Source organism: Coloeus monedula (genome assembly GCF_965178545.1).
Source record: "Coloeus monedula genome assembly, chromosome: 2".
NCBI classification, from domain to species: Eukaryota; Metazoa; Chordata; class Aves; order Passeriformes; family Corvidae; genus Coloeus; species Coloeus monedula.
The window spans coordinates 18234656-18251701 of record NC_138782.1 but is presented as its reverse complement, the minus strand read 5'-3'; the positions used below and the strand labels follow the sequence as shown (position 1 = coordinate 18251701).

The 17046-nt window shown below is 45.6% G+C and overlaps 2 protein-coding genes across 2 annotated transcripts in view; one reads left to right on the top strand and one right to left on the bottom strand.

The window, feature by feature from the left end:
* The window catches only part of FBXO11 (F-box protein 11), a 68932-nt gene extending 67526 nt beyond the window's left edge, over positions 1 to 1406 (top strand). Inside the window, exon 23 of the mRNA XM_082302954.1 lies at positions 70 to 1406. Within this exon, the coding sequence (XP_082159080.1) occupies positions 70 to 199 (130 nt within the window). The 3' untranslated portion in view covers positions 200 to 1406. The remainder of the gene's footprint in view (positions 1 to 69) is intronic.
* On the bottom strand, positions 1373 to 16161 carry MSH6 (mutS homolog 6). Its single transcript, XM_082302953.1, has 10 exons — positions 15893 to 16161; positions 13753 to 13955; positions 11151 to 11326; positions 7434 to 9972; positions 5857 to 6122; positions 5194 to 5311; positions 2952 to 3041; positions 2253 to 2407; positions 1890 to 2089; positions 1373 to 1529 (listed from the first exon to the last, which is right to left on the bottom strand). Exons 1-10 carry the CDS (start codon positions 16102 to 16104, stop codon positions 1448 to 1450), a joined length of 4041 nt encoding a protein of 1346 aa, XP_082159079.1. The 5' UTR covers positions 16105 to 16161; the 3' UTR covers positions 1373 to 1447.
* Between the last annotated feature and the right edge of the window lie 885 nt (positions 16162 to 17046).

The window sequence follows — 17046 nt, the reverse complement described above, 5'->3', positions numbered from 1 at the left end:
CAGCAGGGCGTGGGGCTGCTCCAGGAGCAGGAGGGAATGGCCACTAAGAGCTGTCTCTCTGTGTTGTAGGTTTTTCTGTGACTGTGGTGCTGGAACACTGTCCAATCCCTGTACGCTCGCCGGAGAGCCTACACATGATACAGATACACTATATGACTCTGCTCCACCTATAGAATCTAATACATTGCAGCACAACTGAATTCCTTTTCAGAGAGAAAGTCCTGCCATTCTAATATCATAACTATTAAAACTTTTCTTTTGGAGGAAGTTACACTTGCCCATTTCTGCAGAAAGAGACTGTATTAAAGCGGATGTGTGAGGTGTTGACACTATGGAGCTCAACCTACCAAAAAAGAAAGTGGCAATATGTTGACTCAGGATAACAGAACTGGGCGTTTTAGCATTACTGTGTAAACAAAGACTTTGAAGGGACAGAAGTGAAGAAAAATAAGCTGCAATTTTGTACAGATACCAACTTCTGAGAGCTGGTGTTTTTACAAGTAGCATTGAAACGCAGTCCAATTTGCAGTAGTACTATTCTGTAGACAAGCAGCATTCTTTGTTGCTGCCTTTATGGACATGGGTACCAATTGCTTTTGTAACATGGTAAAAATGTGAGCTAGCACTTCTGCATTTCTTTTGATTTTTTAACATTTATTCAGATTGAGAAATATGATTTTAATGCTTTAATCTCATGTAGTTTGTTTCTAATTTCAAGCAAAAAATCTTATTGTACTTGAATGTGTCCTGTTTTGTTAGCACACCTAGACTTGCTGTAACTGTACTCATGTCCCAGTATGTACGTTCTTTCTATGAAAGAGAAAACACTAATCTTAAATTATATCCAGCAATTTTTCTGGTGTCCTCTGAAGTTAGAATAATCTCCTCCCCTGCCCCAGCAATAGTCTGTACTCAAACAACCCTAACAAAAGAAAGGAAAGCGAGTGTTTTAATGAGACTTCCTAGACTATAATGCACTATAAAACAAAGTACCCATGTAACTAAGTTTTGTGAAAGAAATTTTACTATGTTTTAAAGTACGCAGTAGAAAGTCTCCTCAAAACAGTCTTGTACTTTACTCTGTTCATAGTTTTTTTTGAACAGTCTGGACATTACTTACATAACCTGCTGGAAATCACAGCAATTTCCTGCTCTAATGAAGCTGAGACAAGTATATATACAGCCCTATACAGTTTCATAGCTTTTTTCCATTTATGTGTATTGGTGACAGTGGGTAATCAACAGCCTGAAAGTGTATGCATGTACCATAACATCTAGACTTAATATATTGTGGAGTACTCAATAACCATTATGTAGAGGGTAGGTATGAATTAAAGGGTTTAATTTCCTAGGAAAGACAATGGAAAAATGGTCATTTTTAAAAAATAAAGTTTATTAGATCATAATGTTGTCTGCTCCCACCTTCTTGAGAAACCCATGCGAGTTCCTAAAGCCGGTTGATCATCGCTGTGAGTTTCTGAACCGCGTTTGCATCACTGGTTGCTCCATCCACCACCTGGCACAGGTACCTGAGGGAAATAACCACTTTTACTGACATGGGACACTGAGGGGTAGAGCTTAAGATTCCCATTCCTGCAACAGCTTTCGGAGATATGGATGCTGGGCCTGGGGTAAAGGCTGCCAGCAGTGTCCCCCTGTAGCACCTCTGTGTGCAAATTCACATGGGCACAGTGGCCCAAGGCTTAAAATACTGCTCATCGTATCTGCCCTCCCATAGTACCTCCCTCCCTCCCTCTGAACATCTGATGTTCACAAAAGTAATTGTAACTGCCCCCTCTTGCTGTGACTGAGCAAAAGCCACTGCCCAAATGTTAAAATGGATGCCTGTAAACCATTTGCAACTTAGGTACAGAAACCCAGGGCCTTACCTAAATACTCTAAGTGAGAGGGTTGTTTTTTCAAATTCTTTGGCTTTTCTGTGCCCCTTCTGAATGACATCCTCTGGAATATCTGCAAGTCTTGCCGCATTGAAGCCGTAGCTCTTTGGGCAGGCTCCTTCAATGAACTTGTACAGGAACGTAATTGTTTCCTGACTCGGATCTTCACTCTCATTTTCAACCATGCATGCCTGGGAAGAGCAAGTCACAAGTCAAGCGTTTGCAGTACTGACCTGCAGCCTAAGAAATGCATGGGACGTCATGTCCTGTTCTCAAACACCCGTGACTCGGGGCAGGAGAGCACAGAAAAGCAGGGGAAATCCCACAAGGAGAATCCCATCGTCACACACGTACCATGTGGCCCAGGCGCACAGCCCCGCTGTGGGAATAGTCCTCCACCAGGGAGTGGTAGTGAGTGGAGAACAGCGTCCGGCACCGGATGCTCTCCGCCAGCTCCTTCACCACCGCGCTCGCTATGGCTGTTCCGTCAAACGTGGCTGTGCCTCTGCCTGGGGACACAACGGGACAGCGTTGGCACACTTGGGAACACGAGTGGCACAGTAATGTCAATCCACAGTTCACGTGCTGCTGGAGAGACAGGCACCCTGAAGACACGTGCAGCAGTGCAGTTGCGGTGTTTGTTTCTTCCCCTCCCCACTGTATGGAGGGCAGACAAACAGCAGTGAGGGGTGAGAGCCATCTCTGGGAAGTGAGAGAGTATTGGCCCCATAACAATCACCCTCCTCTGCACTGCAGAAACAAGATGTTTATGCTCTCCTGAGGTTTGCTGCAAGTAATTATGCAAAGGAAAAGCAGGAAACCACAGCTGGAAATAGGGTAATGATGACTGAGGGTGGGAGGTGGTGATGGGTTCCCAGGGCACCCAAGATGTGTTTGTTAGAGAGGTTGAGACACTGACCAGTTAAACACCAGCAGCATTAAGATGAAACTGGCCCTGTGTACTTGGCTGCCATTCAGACAGCCTAAAAACCTTGCAGCCAGTCTTTAATCTCTCAGATTTAGTTTCCATCTATTACAAAATAGTCTAATTACCCAGTTCATCCACGAGAACAAGGGAATGCTCTGTTGCATGCTGGAGAATGCTGGAAGTCTCACTCAGTTCAACAAAGAAGGTACTTTCACCTTTAAAGGAAATGACAAAAAAAAAAAAGGCCATTAAGTAGTCAGAGAACCACAACTAAAACCTCATTTAATCTGCACTACTATCTTGGGTTAAGCTAAAGTGAAACTCAATAGCAAACTGAAGATGAACAAAAACATCACACTTTTTTCCCAGTGTGAAAATGGCAGGTTCCCATTTGCCAGAAAAAACAAGTTTTGGCTCCTTTAGAGTACAGGTACAGGCACAAGCACAATTAATTAAGTTTTAAGGGCAACACACCTGTTTACTTTTAATAGCACCTGTCAAAAGTACCAACTGGACAAAAAGAGGGGCACAAAGGATACAAGATGGGGAGAATTTTTGTCCCTTTTGTAGTGGTTCTTGCTCTAAATGCACAGGGTAGGCCTCAGGTGTGTGTGGCTTTCCAGTAAAAAAAACAAGCAGAAAGTTAAAGACTGAGAGACTGGAATTACTGGTTTCGTTGTGATGTCATGAGGGAACTATCTGGATAATAAAGGCTTTATTTGTATGCACTCCCCTTGAACCAAGTATGACAAAAGCAATATTCTGCTGCTAAGGCTTGAGCATCTCATGGGCTTTTCAGCAAACCAGATAATACAAGGGCCGAAATTTACACCTGAAATTAGCAGATTACAAGCAGAAGTAGGCAATTATTCACACCCTTACACATGATAAAGCCACACTTACAAAGTCAGGATTTACTAGTTCCTTGTGGGGTTCATTACAAATAATCACAAGTAGCAGCAATTACTGCCATTTATTCCATTAAAGGGAAGCATTTATTTCCTGTACTCATGCTGCACGAGCACTGCTTTGCTCTAACCTAAGTTTTCCAACATGAATTATTAAGCAGTGTCCACCAATCCTAATTTTCTGTGCTTATTTAAAGAAATGTCCAAGATTTAATATGTTTTTAACAATATTTAAGAATAACCATTTATTATCTTTAGAAAATAAAGCCCTAAAATTGTACAGGCAATTTAAAAATTGCTTTACTAAAAAAATTAACTTCATAAAAGTCCTGCTGACATCCATTACAAAGTGACTGCCATGGAACAACTCTTGCTGTGCTTTCCTATCTACACAGTGTGCAAACAAATGCATCAAGGACAGATTTCAAAGCTCATTCTGTGACGTGTTCACCCTCACAATCTGAAATGTTAAATCAGAAGTATGGTTCTCAGCTAATTGAAAAAAAACTGAAAATGCTACATTTTGCTAGACCATCTCTCATGAAGGAAGGGCAGTTCTCATCTCTACCATAAGCACTTAAGTATTCTTCCACACTTTTGACTCCTTCTTGTACTGAAATTAAACAAAATGGAGACGAGCTGGGCAGAGAAAGCCTTAATAACATTCTCTAGCTGCAAAGAAAAGCCTTGATTTGGGGAAGTGTAAATATTTTTTTTAATTAAGAACTCTGAATGATTCACTTCCAAATTCCTTCTGTGCAATGAGTTCAGTGGGCTTAACTCCTTTCATATTCACTGACCCACATTTTTCAGCAGAGAGATCACAGAAAATCTGTGTCCTCCTTAAATGAGCAGCAACACTACTCTTCTTACCGCAATAATTTTATTTTTCTAGGCCAGTGGCACTTTGCCCACCACCACTGGCAGACTTTCCCTTTCCAATTGTCATGTCATCCTCCACTTGTGTCTTCCCCTCCATTAAAGCAACAAAATACTCTAACTACTGTTTCCAAGAAGGACACCTGCCCCTCCTACTCATCAGAAGAAATCAGATTTCAAACATAAGGCATTCTGATTGAAACAAGGGACTTCTAGTCCTTGCAAAAAGGTACAAAAACAACTCCTGTGCAACAGCTGCCCAAACATCACTGTCCTGTTTCAGAACACTTAGATACCAATGTGAGTAGAATATAATCAATTCTACAAAAATATTCCTCAGACTTGCATCTGGCTGGGAGTTTGGCTTTTAGTATTAAAATTCATTAAAAAGTGATCTTGTGTGTCTGTCAAAAATAACAGACACGCAGAGAAAGAAACAAAGAAACTACAATCCTGTCTCCACTCTGAACAACAAGAGAAAAGAGTGCCCAGAATACTGTCCCCTTTCCAACTTGCCACTGGGAGCAAGAGCAGAGCGTTGGCGGCACCAGCCCTTCGTGCAGCTGTGCCAGACACTCACCGGCCATGATCCTGTCGGAGGCGCCGAGCCGCGTGAACACGCGGTCGATGGGCGTGAGCCTGCAGGCTTCCGCGGGCACGTAGCACCCCAGCTGGGCCATGACCACCAGGAGACCAGCCTGCACAGCAAACAGGCACACACACATTTTCACTAGCGCTTGCAGCTTCAGCTCCTCACACACAACAAGGGCAGGAAGCTGTGTTTCCCCTAAAACAAGGACTGGAGTACATAAAGCTTCCTGCTGCTTTAACAGCTCCAGGCTGCAGCAGCATCATCTCTGGCAGGACTGAACCACTCTGAAAGCCTTCAAAACACAAATTACCACAGCAAGCAGTGTTTACAGAGCAACCTCCCTGCTGATGTCTAGTTTCATCTCATTCAACCTGCAGAAGTATGTTTGGCAAGATGATACCAAGTCCTGGGACTTGAAAAAGATAAAAGGTACTCCTATCACTTCTTCCCAACCACTTTTCCTAGGAGAAATAAAACTTGTCCTCCCCTAAAGTAGAAAATCTGTCTCAACGTGGGCATTTTCTACCTGCCCGTGCAATTGCTGCACACCCTGAAAGCCACTTCTGGGACCTCCTGTGATACCCATAATAGCCAGGCCCTATAATTCCCTTACCCAAACCCCAGAGGTACCCTGGAACACCTGACAATCACCTGTCGCATAAGCGTAGATTTGCCACCCATATTCGGGCCGGTTACCAGCACACAGGAGGCCTCACTGCTGCTGCCTTCATCCTTGATGCCAATTACGATATCGTTGGGAATAAAAGCATCCCCAAAGAAAGTTTTTGTGATGCACGGATGGCGGGAATTTCTAAGTTCCAGGAAGGGAGGAGCATTTTCCACAGGCAGCAGAATTACAGGTCGGCACAGGGGTCCATCACCACCTTGACTGTAGTGAGCAAGGGACATCAAGACATCTAGAAAATTAGGAGAGATTCCAGTCAGTCACACTTTCAAATTTCTTCATACACTGGAATTCATTTACTCATTGAACATTAATTTTGTAGACAACATTTTCTATTTCATTCCATTTTCCTCGTAAGGGAAACGCCCAAGTAGCACTCCCAAGTAGCACTCCAGAACAAGTAAAAGGTGAGGTATTTCCACTGCCTTTCCTCATTCCTTCCAGATTTCTACAGCTATCAGGATAAAAATCCTCCCCTCTAGATTTTTTTCGTTTAGAAGTCTTTAAAATCCACATCATTCCACTTCGGAAATGCATGTATAAAATATCATTTTCTTACCATTTTTTCATTTAGAACAAGTACGGAGGAAATCAGCTTTTGTGACGGGAATTACTTTGTGAAGAATTGTAATTCTGCTTGAAAGTGGCCAGAGGAAAACCATATAAATATTAAAACTCTGTTGGTCCAGCAGAAAACAAATCCCCTCAGTTAGCTGAGCCCTGAGGTTCTAAAAGCTGATCACCTATGAAATGACTTTTATGACTTTTAGAGGCTTTATGTACACACAGTACAGCTGAGCCTGGATATGGAATTCCTCTCTGCTGGGAACCAATTCAGCACTTGCCCTGGGCTGTGGTGTAGCTGATGTGACTGCTTCCCAGCTCTCCCAGCAAATCCATTCCCAGCCAACACTCCCTGCCTGCCTGTCCTCCCTTTTCTGCTCTAGTGGCATTCAGAGAGTGCTTTCATTTTCCCCTGGAACAAAGACATCCCAGAGTGCCTCATCTCAGCAGAAAATCCACAGGACAGAAGTATGCCAATCCTGAGAAGGGAATACAAGAGTCTGCTCTATCCCAGAAATTTAAGCAAGGAAATCTTCTACTAGACTACTTTCTCCAAGGCTTGACACTGAGCAATTTTTTATTCTTAAGGGCTGCTGAGAGAGCAGCCTGCTCAGATGGAAAGAAGCTTACCAACAGGTTAGATTTTTATACCTCCATTTAATAAGAAGCCACTAATCCATACACAAGACTCTGGAAGCAGTGAGGCCCACGAGGCTACGCTGAACTGGGAGAAATAGCTGCACACCTACAACCACACAACAGGAATGAAGAAAGAGTTTGCAAACATCAAGGCCCAGCAACTGTTCTGCCGTTTAGCGACAGGAAGGAAACAGGGAATCACTGTTAATTACCAAAGCTGTTGACCACAATCAAGAGTTTTCAACCTACAAGTTAAAAGCTGGCAACAAGCTTACCCAGATCAGATTTCATCACCACAGGGGTAGTCTTACTGTGTGCCAGAACGAGGCAGAGCTCTTACCCAGCACAGCAATGCACTCCACAGCTGTCTGCCAGTCCTTGCTGTTCTTGTCGAAGTTGTAGAAGAGGCGCCTCATGCAGTCCTTGAGGGCGGCGTCGCGGCGCTCCTCGGCATTCACCATCGCAGCCAGCATCTTCTCAATCTCCTTGGTCCAGTAGCGCTTGTATCCCTTCCTGCTCGACCTCAGCTCGTATTCCTCGGGCAGATTACGAGATATGGCACTTTCTGGGATTTCCATCTGGTACCGGTTCTTGCCTGTCCCCCAGTACTGCACAGATTTGAACCCAAGCAGCTTGCGTTGCTTATCCAGGTACTTCTGAAGATCTTCCTCGACAGCTTTGATATCCTGTAGTGCTCCATCATAATCGGGGTCAAAACCTGCCTTTGGGGTAATCACTCCTGTCTTCCGAGCCTGGTTGTGATCAAAGGCAGTGTCCCACCTCGTGAGCTCTGCACTCAGGTCAGGGAAGCGGCCATCGGGATTTTTGGCCTTGCGGGTGACCAGCTGCTTCAGGACTTTGGATTTGAAGTCACTGGCAACCTCCTCCATGACATCGACAATTTCATTCATTACTTTAAATCCCTCCAGGGCAGACAGGAAGTCAGCGATTTTCTTTTTGCTGTATTTGAGTTCTTCATAGAAGATGGCCCTGCTGTCAGGATGGTTCTGACTTTTGAGTGGTGACCCAATGCTGTGAATTTTGCTGAGCAGCCTTTCAAGGTCAGGCAGTTTCTTCAGGTGCTCACTGACTTCAGACATTTTATCTGGCACTGCCAGGAGGTCCTCAACAGCATCCAAACGATCGTTGATGGATTTAGGATTACAAAGCGGAGCGCAGAGCCACTGCTTCAGGAGTCGCTTCCCGAATGGTGTACAACAAGAATCAATCCTTTCCAACAAAGTACCTTCTGTGCTTCCATTGGTTCCGTTCTGCAGGACTTCCAAGTTCATCAGGGTGACTCCATCCAGCACCATCCGCTGGCTGGTTCTGGCAAACAAACTACTTGAACTCACGGTTTTTGCAGTAGTGATATCCACAGGGACATATTCCTCAAAGTTTGCCTGCGATAACAGCTCCTGATCAATCAGACATTTTTTGAGATAGAAGACACATCCCCCAAGAGCGGACAAAGCTAATTCACTGTTTTCGCCAGGAGTTAATCCCAGGGAGTCACTTTCTGAAGTCAGAGATTTGATTACAGAGGGCAGAGAACACCCATTTTCAGAATTCTGCTTCTCCTTGAAATATCCTTCCTCAAGAAGGACTTTTAGTGTTTTAGATGCATTCCAGAACTGGGAACCCGAGGTCAGCCCTTCCTGAATGCAAGAAACAAGTGAGCCCTTCAGTATCTTCTGTGTGTCCACAGACAGGTTCCCCTTCTCAAACAGCACCTGCACAGGAGTGTAATGAGCTACCAAAGTCCTAAATCTGGAGCAGTGACGGTCGTCTGGGAACTGGCCAACGTGGAACTTGCCCACGGAGGTGTCGACAAAGCAGACCCCGTACACGCGCGTCCCGGCCGAGTCGTCCTTCTCCTTCACGCACAGCAGGAACTTGCTGTGGTTCTCAGAGGGGTCGCAGTCCATGACGCTGTAGGTCTGGGTTCCCTTGGTGATGATCCTGCAGATTTCCCGGCGCACCACCTTGTCAAACCTGGTGGAGTGGCCCGTTGACTTGCAGCGTGCTTCCATCATTTCGGGCGTTTCCGTCTGCTCCACGCGCGCCACCTTGTAGCCCTTCTGCACCAGCACATCAGAGAACCGGCCAAATGCAGTTTCTGGGAAACCTGAGTGGGCCCAAGTGCCCTTCATAAAGATCAGGCCCAGCTCATTCACGCCAGTGACTGCATCCATGTGATACAACTCATAGAACTTTCCAACCTTGTAGCAAATCACAGCATCAAAGTTTTGGCTTTTGAGCTGCCACCACCTCCGCACCCCCGGCGTGCACTTGTTGAGATAATCCTCAGGCACATACAGAGTACAGGGGTCGTAATCAGGGTCACCCTGGCGCCTCCTGTGCGCATCCTTCCTCTTCCCTTCCTGCAGCCAGTCAAGCTTTTCGTGCTCCCACACTGAGAAGCCACCAGTGCCTCCACTGCTAGCATTTGCTTGAGACTCAAAACTTTCAGGTGCTGCAAACGATGTCAGCTTAGACTTGGCTTCTGAGGAGACTGTTGGGGCTCTTTTGGGTGTTTCAGAACATTCATTTCCCAAGCTACTCCTTTTAGCAGGCTTTTTCACCTCTCCTCTCTTTCGTTTAGAAGGGACTTTTACGGGGCTCTCTGCAACACTCTCTGCCTCTGTGTCAGAAGACTCATTTTCATCCACCCCACTGCTGCCTTCCTCACTGCTTGCTGCTTCTTTCCCATCAGGCTTGAACTCCACATCAGAGCCATCGTGGTCACTGTCAGAATCCAGCACTCTCCTTCTCTTGGCTTTTACAGCTCTTTCCCTGCTCATCACTCGCTTATTACTTTTCGCATCCTCCTCACTATTGCAGTCTTCACTGTTGCCCGATGCATTTTCACTCATCTCCTGGAAAAGTAATTATTTTATCTGCAGATAATTCTGGCTACAAAGACACTGCTGCATAAAAAAGTGCAAAAATGTGCAATAACGCAGTAGCTATGATACTTCAAGCAAGAGAGAGCAGAGCCCCAGCCAATTCCATTCGCCTTAACAGAACTCAGGTTTTTTCTGGATAACTAACTGCTACTAGCCAGTGGCATAATTACTGTTATTTGTGTTCTTTAGAGTCTCATTCACTACTGTGCATATGTGATGCTGATGAACAAAACACTTAAAACTGCACAAAAAAGAATATGGCATGTGTAGGAGAAAGAAAAGCAACTCCATTATTTGCCTTTCCAGCCTCAAACTTTAATAACTCCAGTGACAGCTCTGGAAAACCAGCAGCGGAGGGACTGTAGTGAGTACAAAGTGCCACTGCACGTAACACAGTGCCTGGAGTGGCACCTGTCCCTCAGGGCACTGTCACACTGGACACTGAGTAGATGAGGAGCTAAGGGAAACCACCATCCCACTGAGTTTCCTCATACCATTAGTTTCCAAAGAGATCTATTCCAAGGCATATGGTGCTACTGAAATAATAGTTCAATCAACCCAACACGAATACAATACAATAAAACATCACTTTTTAGTTACTCCACCAACAGACTGGTGTTAACAGTGCGAGAACTGTTATTTTAGTGCTACTCTACAAGATGAGGGCAGGCTCCAAAAATTCAATTTAATGCCTTAGACAAATACTCAAAAAGCTAGAAACTGATACATTATGACACACTAAAACTTCAGATCAAACTTAGGGCAACTTGGACTATGAATAGCAGATAGAGAAGATAAAACAATGCACCAGAAAAAAGCATTTCTGAGTGAAAAAGTAGGTCACCAGGGAGTGATGAGTGAAGAGAGTCAGAGAAATAAGGTAGATTCTGAGGTCAGTCCTTACCATACAGAACACCAGAGAGATTTGTCTTTCCAACTAGAAAAGATGAGAGACCGGAATATGACCTGACAACACAGAAGCAGTACAAAAAAAGGCACATGGATACATATGTGTGCATGGTTAACGAGGAGATAAGCTGTGATTACTGTACCAGAGAACTTCAGGATATTCCGTCTTTAGTTCCAAGTCACAGCTTCTAAGTTCTAGCAATATTTCTGAAAATGACAGCAATTAAGAAACATTTTACCTCCATTTCTTCCTCTTCCTCCTCCTCTGTGTCTGAAGGTTCATTGCATACTGCCAGTTCAAGCCTCTTGGTTTTATCTTTGTTCATGGCATCGTCTGCCAACACCATGGCTCTTTTAATTTCAGGCTTTGTGCTGTAAAACATACCTCCCTTCATTGTCTCCCCATCTGATGAACCTGTAAAAACCACAGATTTGTTAGGAACTGAAGGCAGTCTAGCATTTAGCCAGTGTTCATAGTTCACTGTTAAATGTATTCAGATAACTAACATTCTGTGCTGTTACCAGCCATTCCCACCACATCTTAAATACAGCAACCTATCACTCACTCAGCCTGATAAACTACCCCTGGGGAAAGTATACACATTCACAAATGAAAAGCCTACCCACAGGAACACTTCAAGAATGGCTTCTATTTCTGTAGCTCATTAGCACATGTGAGCACTCCTAAGCTGAGCTCTGAACACCCTCACACTGTAGTTAGTGGTGAATTTAACGCTTCACACTGGCAGTGCACACAGACCTGGCTGAGACCACAGGGCTGTTTTAGCAATGACAGGTAAGTTCAACCACTGAGTTAACTTCCCTTTCTAGGCACAAGCCACCTGTGGCACAGAGCTCTTGATGAAAGCTCTGCTGGCCTCCAAACTGCTGCTGTAAGTGCAGCCAGGCACCCAGCCCCAGCCCATTAGCCAGATTAGCTGATGGCCAATCGCACTGGCCACTCAGCCTGACACTGCAGGGCAGTGAACAAAGCCTGCTATTAATAACTGCTCCATTCCCTCATCCTCCTGCACAGCCCCTGAGCACCACGGCACCACCTGCACACAACACAAACCCAAAGCCAACCAATCTGCAGACTGATTTCTAAGAAGGACGGGTCCTTTTTCCCACTCTTGTGCATCCCATTATCCACCACTACCAACTGAAGCTTCAGCTCTAAGCCAGTGGCAGACAAAAGGCAGCTGACTCGGAGGAGGACAAATACCTCTCAACTCAAACAATATTCTTACAATCATCTGGGAGTTTGCAATAGCAAAGCAGGGAGTTACAAGTAGCTGTTCTACAGCAAAAAGGCAACACATTAGCAACCCAGATTTCCCTTTTAGTTTCCCAAATGCAGTGAGGCAGTCTGAAGATATTTTGCATTAATATTAAATGCAACTGAACAATGGGAAGAAGAAAATCTCCTCATATACTGCACACTTAAAAGTGCAACACTTGCATATATTCACTTAATCAGCTGCTGTGCACCTCCCACTTCTTCATGCCCACCTGTCAGAGGCCCTGTGCAGTCTGTGTTTACTCAGGTACAAAAAATAACACAACCCAAGAAACTTCTCCGTTTTCTTACCCAAAGACTCTAACACTCTTCCTTTGTATACAAAGATGCTTTTTGTTTGAATTTTAAAGCAAACCAGGTATTTTAAATATTTTTACTCTGTTCTGCATTCAACAGTTTTTCTGTGGATAGACCTGTATATATCTGTGCTTAAACCTCTTACTTTTTGGCAATTTTCTTTCGGTAAACAGATTCATTCCCCTTAACTATATTTGCTTCTAAGTGACCCTGTAAGCTCTTAAAATACTTTGGTTCTTCTCAAACACTTTCAGGAAAGACACACATAAACCATGGACCAATTTACTTGCAATAAATTATGCTAACACTCATGGCAAGAACATTACCATTTTAATTTAAAACTATGGCTGAAGTGCAGTACACTGAAATGTAGCTACACGATCATGAGATGGAACTCTGACTTGGAAAAAGGAAGAAACTGTTTAAATTCGGGTTTTTTTCAGTGACACAAGCAAATCCTACAGGGTATCAGAAATACTGTATTACATATGAAGTAATTGATTGACTAACAAGACAGTTTACAGCAACATGATTTACACATGACAGTTTACAGCCAATGATTCAGTTTTCAGCAGCAGTAAAATCATGACTAAAAGGGAAAAACAGATTATGATTATTAAAAAGGTGAGGATTATGCAAAACGTTAATTCTTGGTTATATTTGATTTTCACTAGTTAGCCAAGTCATTTCTTCAATACAACAAACACCAACTCTGCTCTGTAACTACAAGCACTGTCCTCACCAACACTCAATTCTCAAGTTATATATTTAATTTACAAAATCATTGCATTGCTTAAAAGAACCACAGCAGAAGTAATTTTATTTACCCAGTATCTTGGGCCTAGCCTTTTAATTCTGGACAAACTGCAGTTCCCAAACAGCTGCTTAAAAACTGGGTTTCATATTCCTAATATTTTAAGGATTTCAGGGCTAAAAGTGGAAACACTGGATTTATCTTTTACATACTTTGTATACTAATGGGAGAAATAAAGGAAATACCTTTAAAACATAAACAAGCTTTAAGTTTGCTTAGTTAGTTGTTCTAATCTAATAAACAAAAGGGCTTAGTGTCTTGTTTCAAGAACTGTATAAACACAAATGTACCTGCAACCCTCAAAAACTTGTCACTTAGCACAAAACATGCTCAATTCTGCTCTTGGTTTTGCTGCTCTTTATGGAGAATAACATATCCTATATTCCAAGCCTGTATTTCCATTTTAAGAAATTTTGTTTCTATCTCTTACCTTTATATGGCTTCAGGTATTTAATACTGATCCAACCCCTTGTAGGGCTGTCATCAAAGAACTGCACATGGATACGAGTGGATTTTCCTTTTCCTCTGACTATTGTTCTTTCAATGGGGTGGTTGTAAATGAGACATGGCCACCAGGGATAACCTTCCATCTTGGCCCACACCAAGTCCCCAGGAGAGTACTCACAGGACACACTGCAGAGACAACAAATGTGTCATTTAAGGAACACAGACATTTAGAACAGCTCTTTGTAAATATAACTGCACACCACTGCTGAGCATTTTGCCCTCTTATGGTCTTGGAAGGCTCCCAGGGGGTGCAACCTGGATTACACAGTTCTTCCACACCACCGTCTCCTAAACTTTTTTGATTTGCTCCTCCAAGTTCTGCTGGATCCCCACAGAGCTAGAGCTTCATCATAGAATGGTTTGAGTTCAAACAGACCCTAAAGATCATCTAGTCCCAACTCCCTGCCATGGGCAGAGACACCCTCCACTACACCAGGCCCCATCCAACCTGGCCTTGAACACTTCCAGGGATGGGGCATTCACAGCTTCTCTGGGCAACCTGTACCAGAGTCTCACCAACCTACCAGCAAAGAATTTCTTCCTAAGATCTAATCTAAACCTCCTCTCTACAGTTTGAAGCCATTCCCCCTTGTCCTGTCACTACATGCCCTGTAACAAGTTGCTGCCCAGGTTTCTTGCAGGTCTCTTTAGATACTGGAAGGTGCTCTAAGGTATCCCTGGAGCCTTTCTCTTTTCCAGGATGAACAGCCCCAATTCTCTCATACTGTCTATACAGGAGAGGGGCTCCAGCCCCCTGAGCATCTCTGTGGCCTCTTCTGAGTTCACAGTCACAGAAGACTGGCTGAGATCAGAAGGGGTCTCTTGTCCAAGCCCTCTCCTCAAGCTGGGCCACCTACAGCCATGTGTAACCCAACTCTTCATGCACTTAAGGGAGAGGGAGAGTACCTGGGTCCAACCAGACCTTAACTAAAAGATTGCAGACTAGGTATTATGAATTATCAATGTATATAAGTAAGACAAGCTTCCCTGGAGAGACTAATTATCAACCAGGCACCTAAAGGAAAAGAGTAAGACTTAAAAAACCCTCAGGCTACAAAAAATGAATAAATAGAAAATTCTGTCTGCACTGCAAAGCATGTGATGCAGCTTCTATTTGCTTCCCATAGATTTCACCCCACTGCCACACTCTGACAGATGTGTGGGATGGCTGGGATACTCCTGCAGGCTGTGGCCCAACAACCAGTGACACTCACTTTGCTGACACGTAGGACACTTGCCATCATGATGTTCAGCCCAAGAGAGACATAGAGCTCCCGGAGCGGGCCCAGCAGAGGGCAACAAAGATGGTTATGGCAATGGAGCATCTCTCTTACAAGGACAGGCTGAGGGAGCTGGGCCTGGTCAGCCTCGAGAAGAGATGACTGAGAGGGGACTTCATCAATGTGTCTAAATATCCAAATGGGGGGTTACGAAGAAAATGAAGCCAGGCTTTTCTTGGTGGTACCAAGCATTAGGACAAGAGGCAATGGGCAGAAACCGATGCACAGAAGTTCCACCAGACCACAAGGAGGAACTTCTTGACTGTGTGTGTGACTGCGCCCTGGAACTGACTGCCCAGAGAGGTGGAGTCTCCCTCACTGGAGGTATTCAAAACTGTCTGAAAACAATCCTGTGCCATGTTCTGGGATAACCCTGCTCGAGCAGGGAGGTTGGGCCAGATGTCCCACTGTGGTCCCTTCCAGTCTAACCCACTGTGTCATTCTATGCTACAGCACGGAAAGCAAATTTAGCGCACGAGTCAAACGCTATTTCCAAACAGCAAAACCAGACCGCACGCCCCCGTCCCCGCAGGTGTCCCGTTGTCCCGCCCGCCCAGGCCCGCCGGGAGCACAGGCCGCTGCAGGCGGGCCCCGGGGGCCCGGCCGGGCACCACATCCAGGGAATGAGGAGTGTGGGGGAGAAGTGGGGCGGCGACAGGGCTTCGACACGGACAGCCCGAGGGTCCCTCTCCGACCGCCGGCGGCTGCAGCCCCGTCCCGCCTCCCTCTCCCTCTCCCCTCCCGCGGGCCGCACTCCAAGGCCTCCCCCGTCCCCGCCGGTACCTGGGGGCCTTGGCGGCCGCGCCACCCCCCGCGCCCTTCACGCCGTTCTCGCCGCGCCGCGCCGCCGCTCGGCCCGCCCCGCCCGGGGGGCTGCCGGCGGCCTGGAGGCCGTTCCGCTCCCCCGAGGAGCGGCGGCGGCGGGGCTCGGTGCCGGCCGGCGGCGGCGGGGCGGCCTTGGAGAAGAAGCGGAGCAGGGTGCTCTGCCGAGACATGGCCGCGGCGGGAAGCGCGGGCCGCCCTGCGCGCCAAAGCAGCGCCACGCGCGCGCCACCCGCGCGACTGGCCCCGCCCCCCCCCCCCCCAGCTGTGGCGGGAAACGCTGAGGGACGGGACGGGGCTCGCCCGGCCCAGCCGGTCTGTGCCCATTGGCCGTGGTGCGAAACGGGGAAAATCTAAACGTTTCCTTAGGAAAGCACGTTCTTCGGCGTTTGATCTTCGCATGCTTTCAAGCCTAATCAGCAGGAAAGGAGATTTAAGCCGTGAAACAGCAGCTAACAAGCAATCCCTGAGTGATGGCCAGGTGTCGGACAAAATACCTGTGGGAAGAGTTACCTTGTTAAGGTTTAGGGCTCGAGGTGTTTCAGTGGTCTCCGACCTCGGGGGAGGTTAACAAAGCTTGGGGAGAAGGATGCGCTGCTGATAGTGGACATAAAGAATGCAGAATTTATGGGCCACAAGGACATTTGGCAGGACCCCAAAGATAAGGAAGAAACTAATAAAGACAACTCAGCAACTGTGCGGAATCAGCGCCAGTTGGGTAAAAGGCAATTCTGGCAGGGGGAGATGGTGACCACCAACTCACGGCCATGGACCCAGGAAACCCATGGACCCAAAAGAAGAGAAAGACTGAGTATGGGACTAATCAGCAGGAGAAGCAAGAGAATCATTAACAAGCAGAAGATAGAATACTAATGAATAAGAGAATGTAGGAACCCAGAGTGCCGAGAATATTTCTCTGCCTGTTTTTAAGGGTTCTTACCCCCCTGAACAACACTGTTTTAGCCTCCAACCTTGGAAAGAATTACCAACAGTCAGACAAGAGCTAGAAAATACAGTGGTGTGAATTAGGTGATAGAGTACTATGTAAGATTGTCACAGGGTGAAAATTTAGAGGTTTTGGGCTTCTCTTTGTAGTAAATAGATAAGAGTAAAAA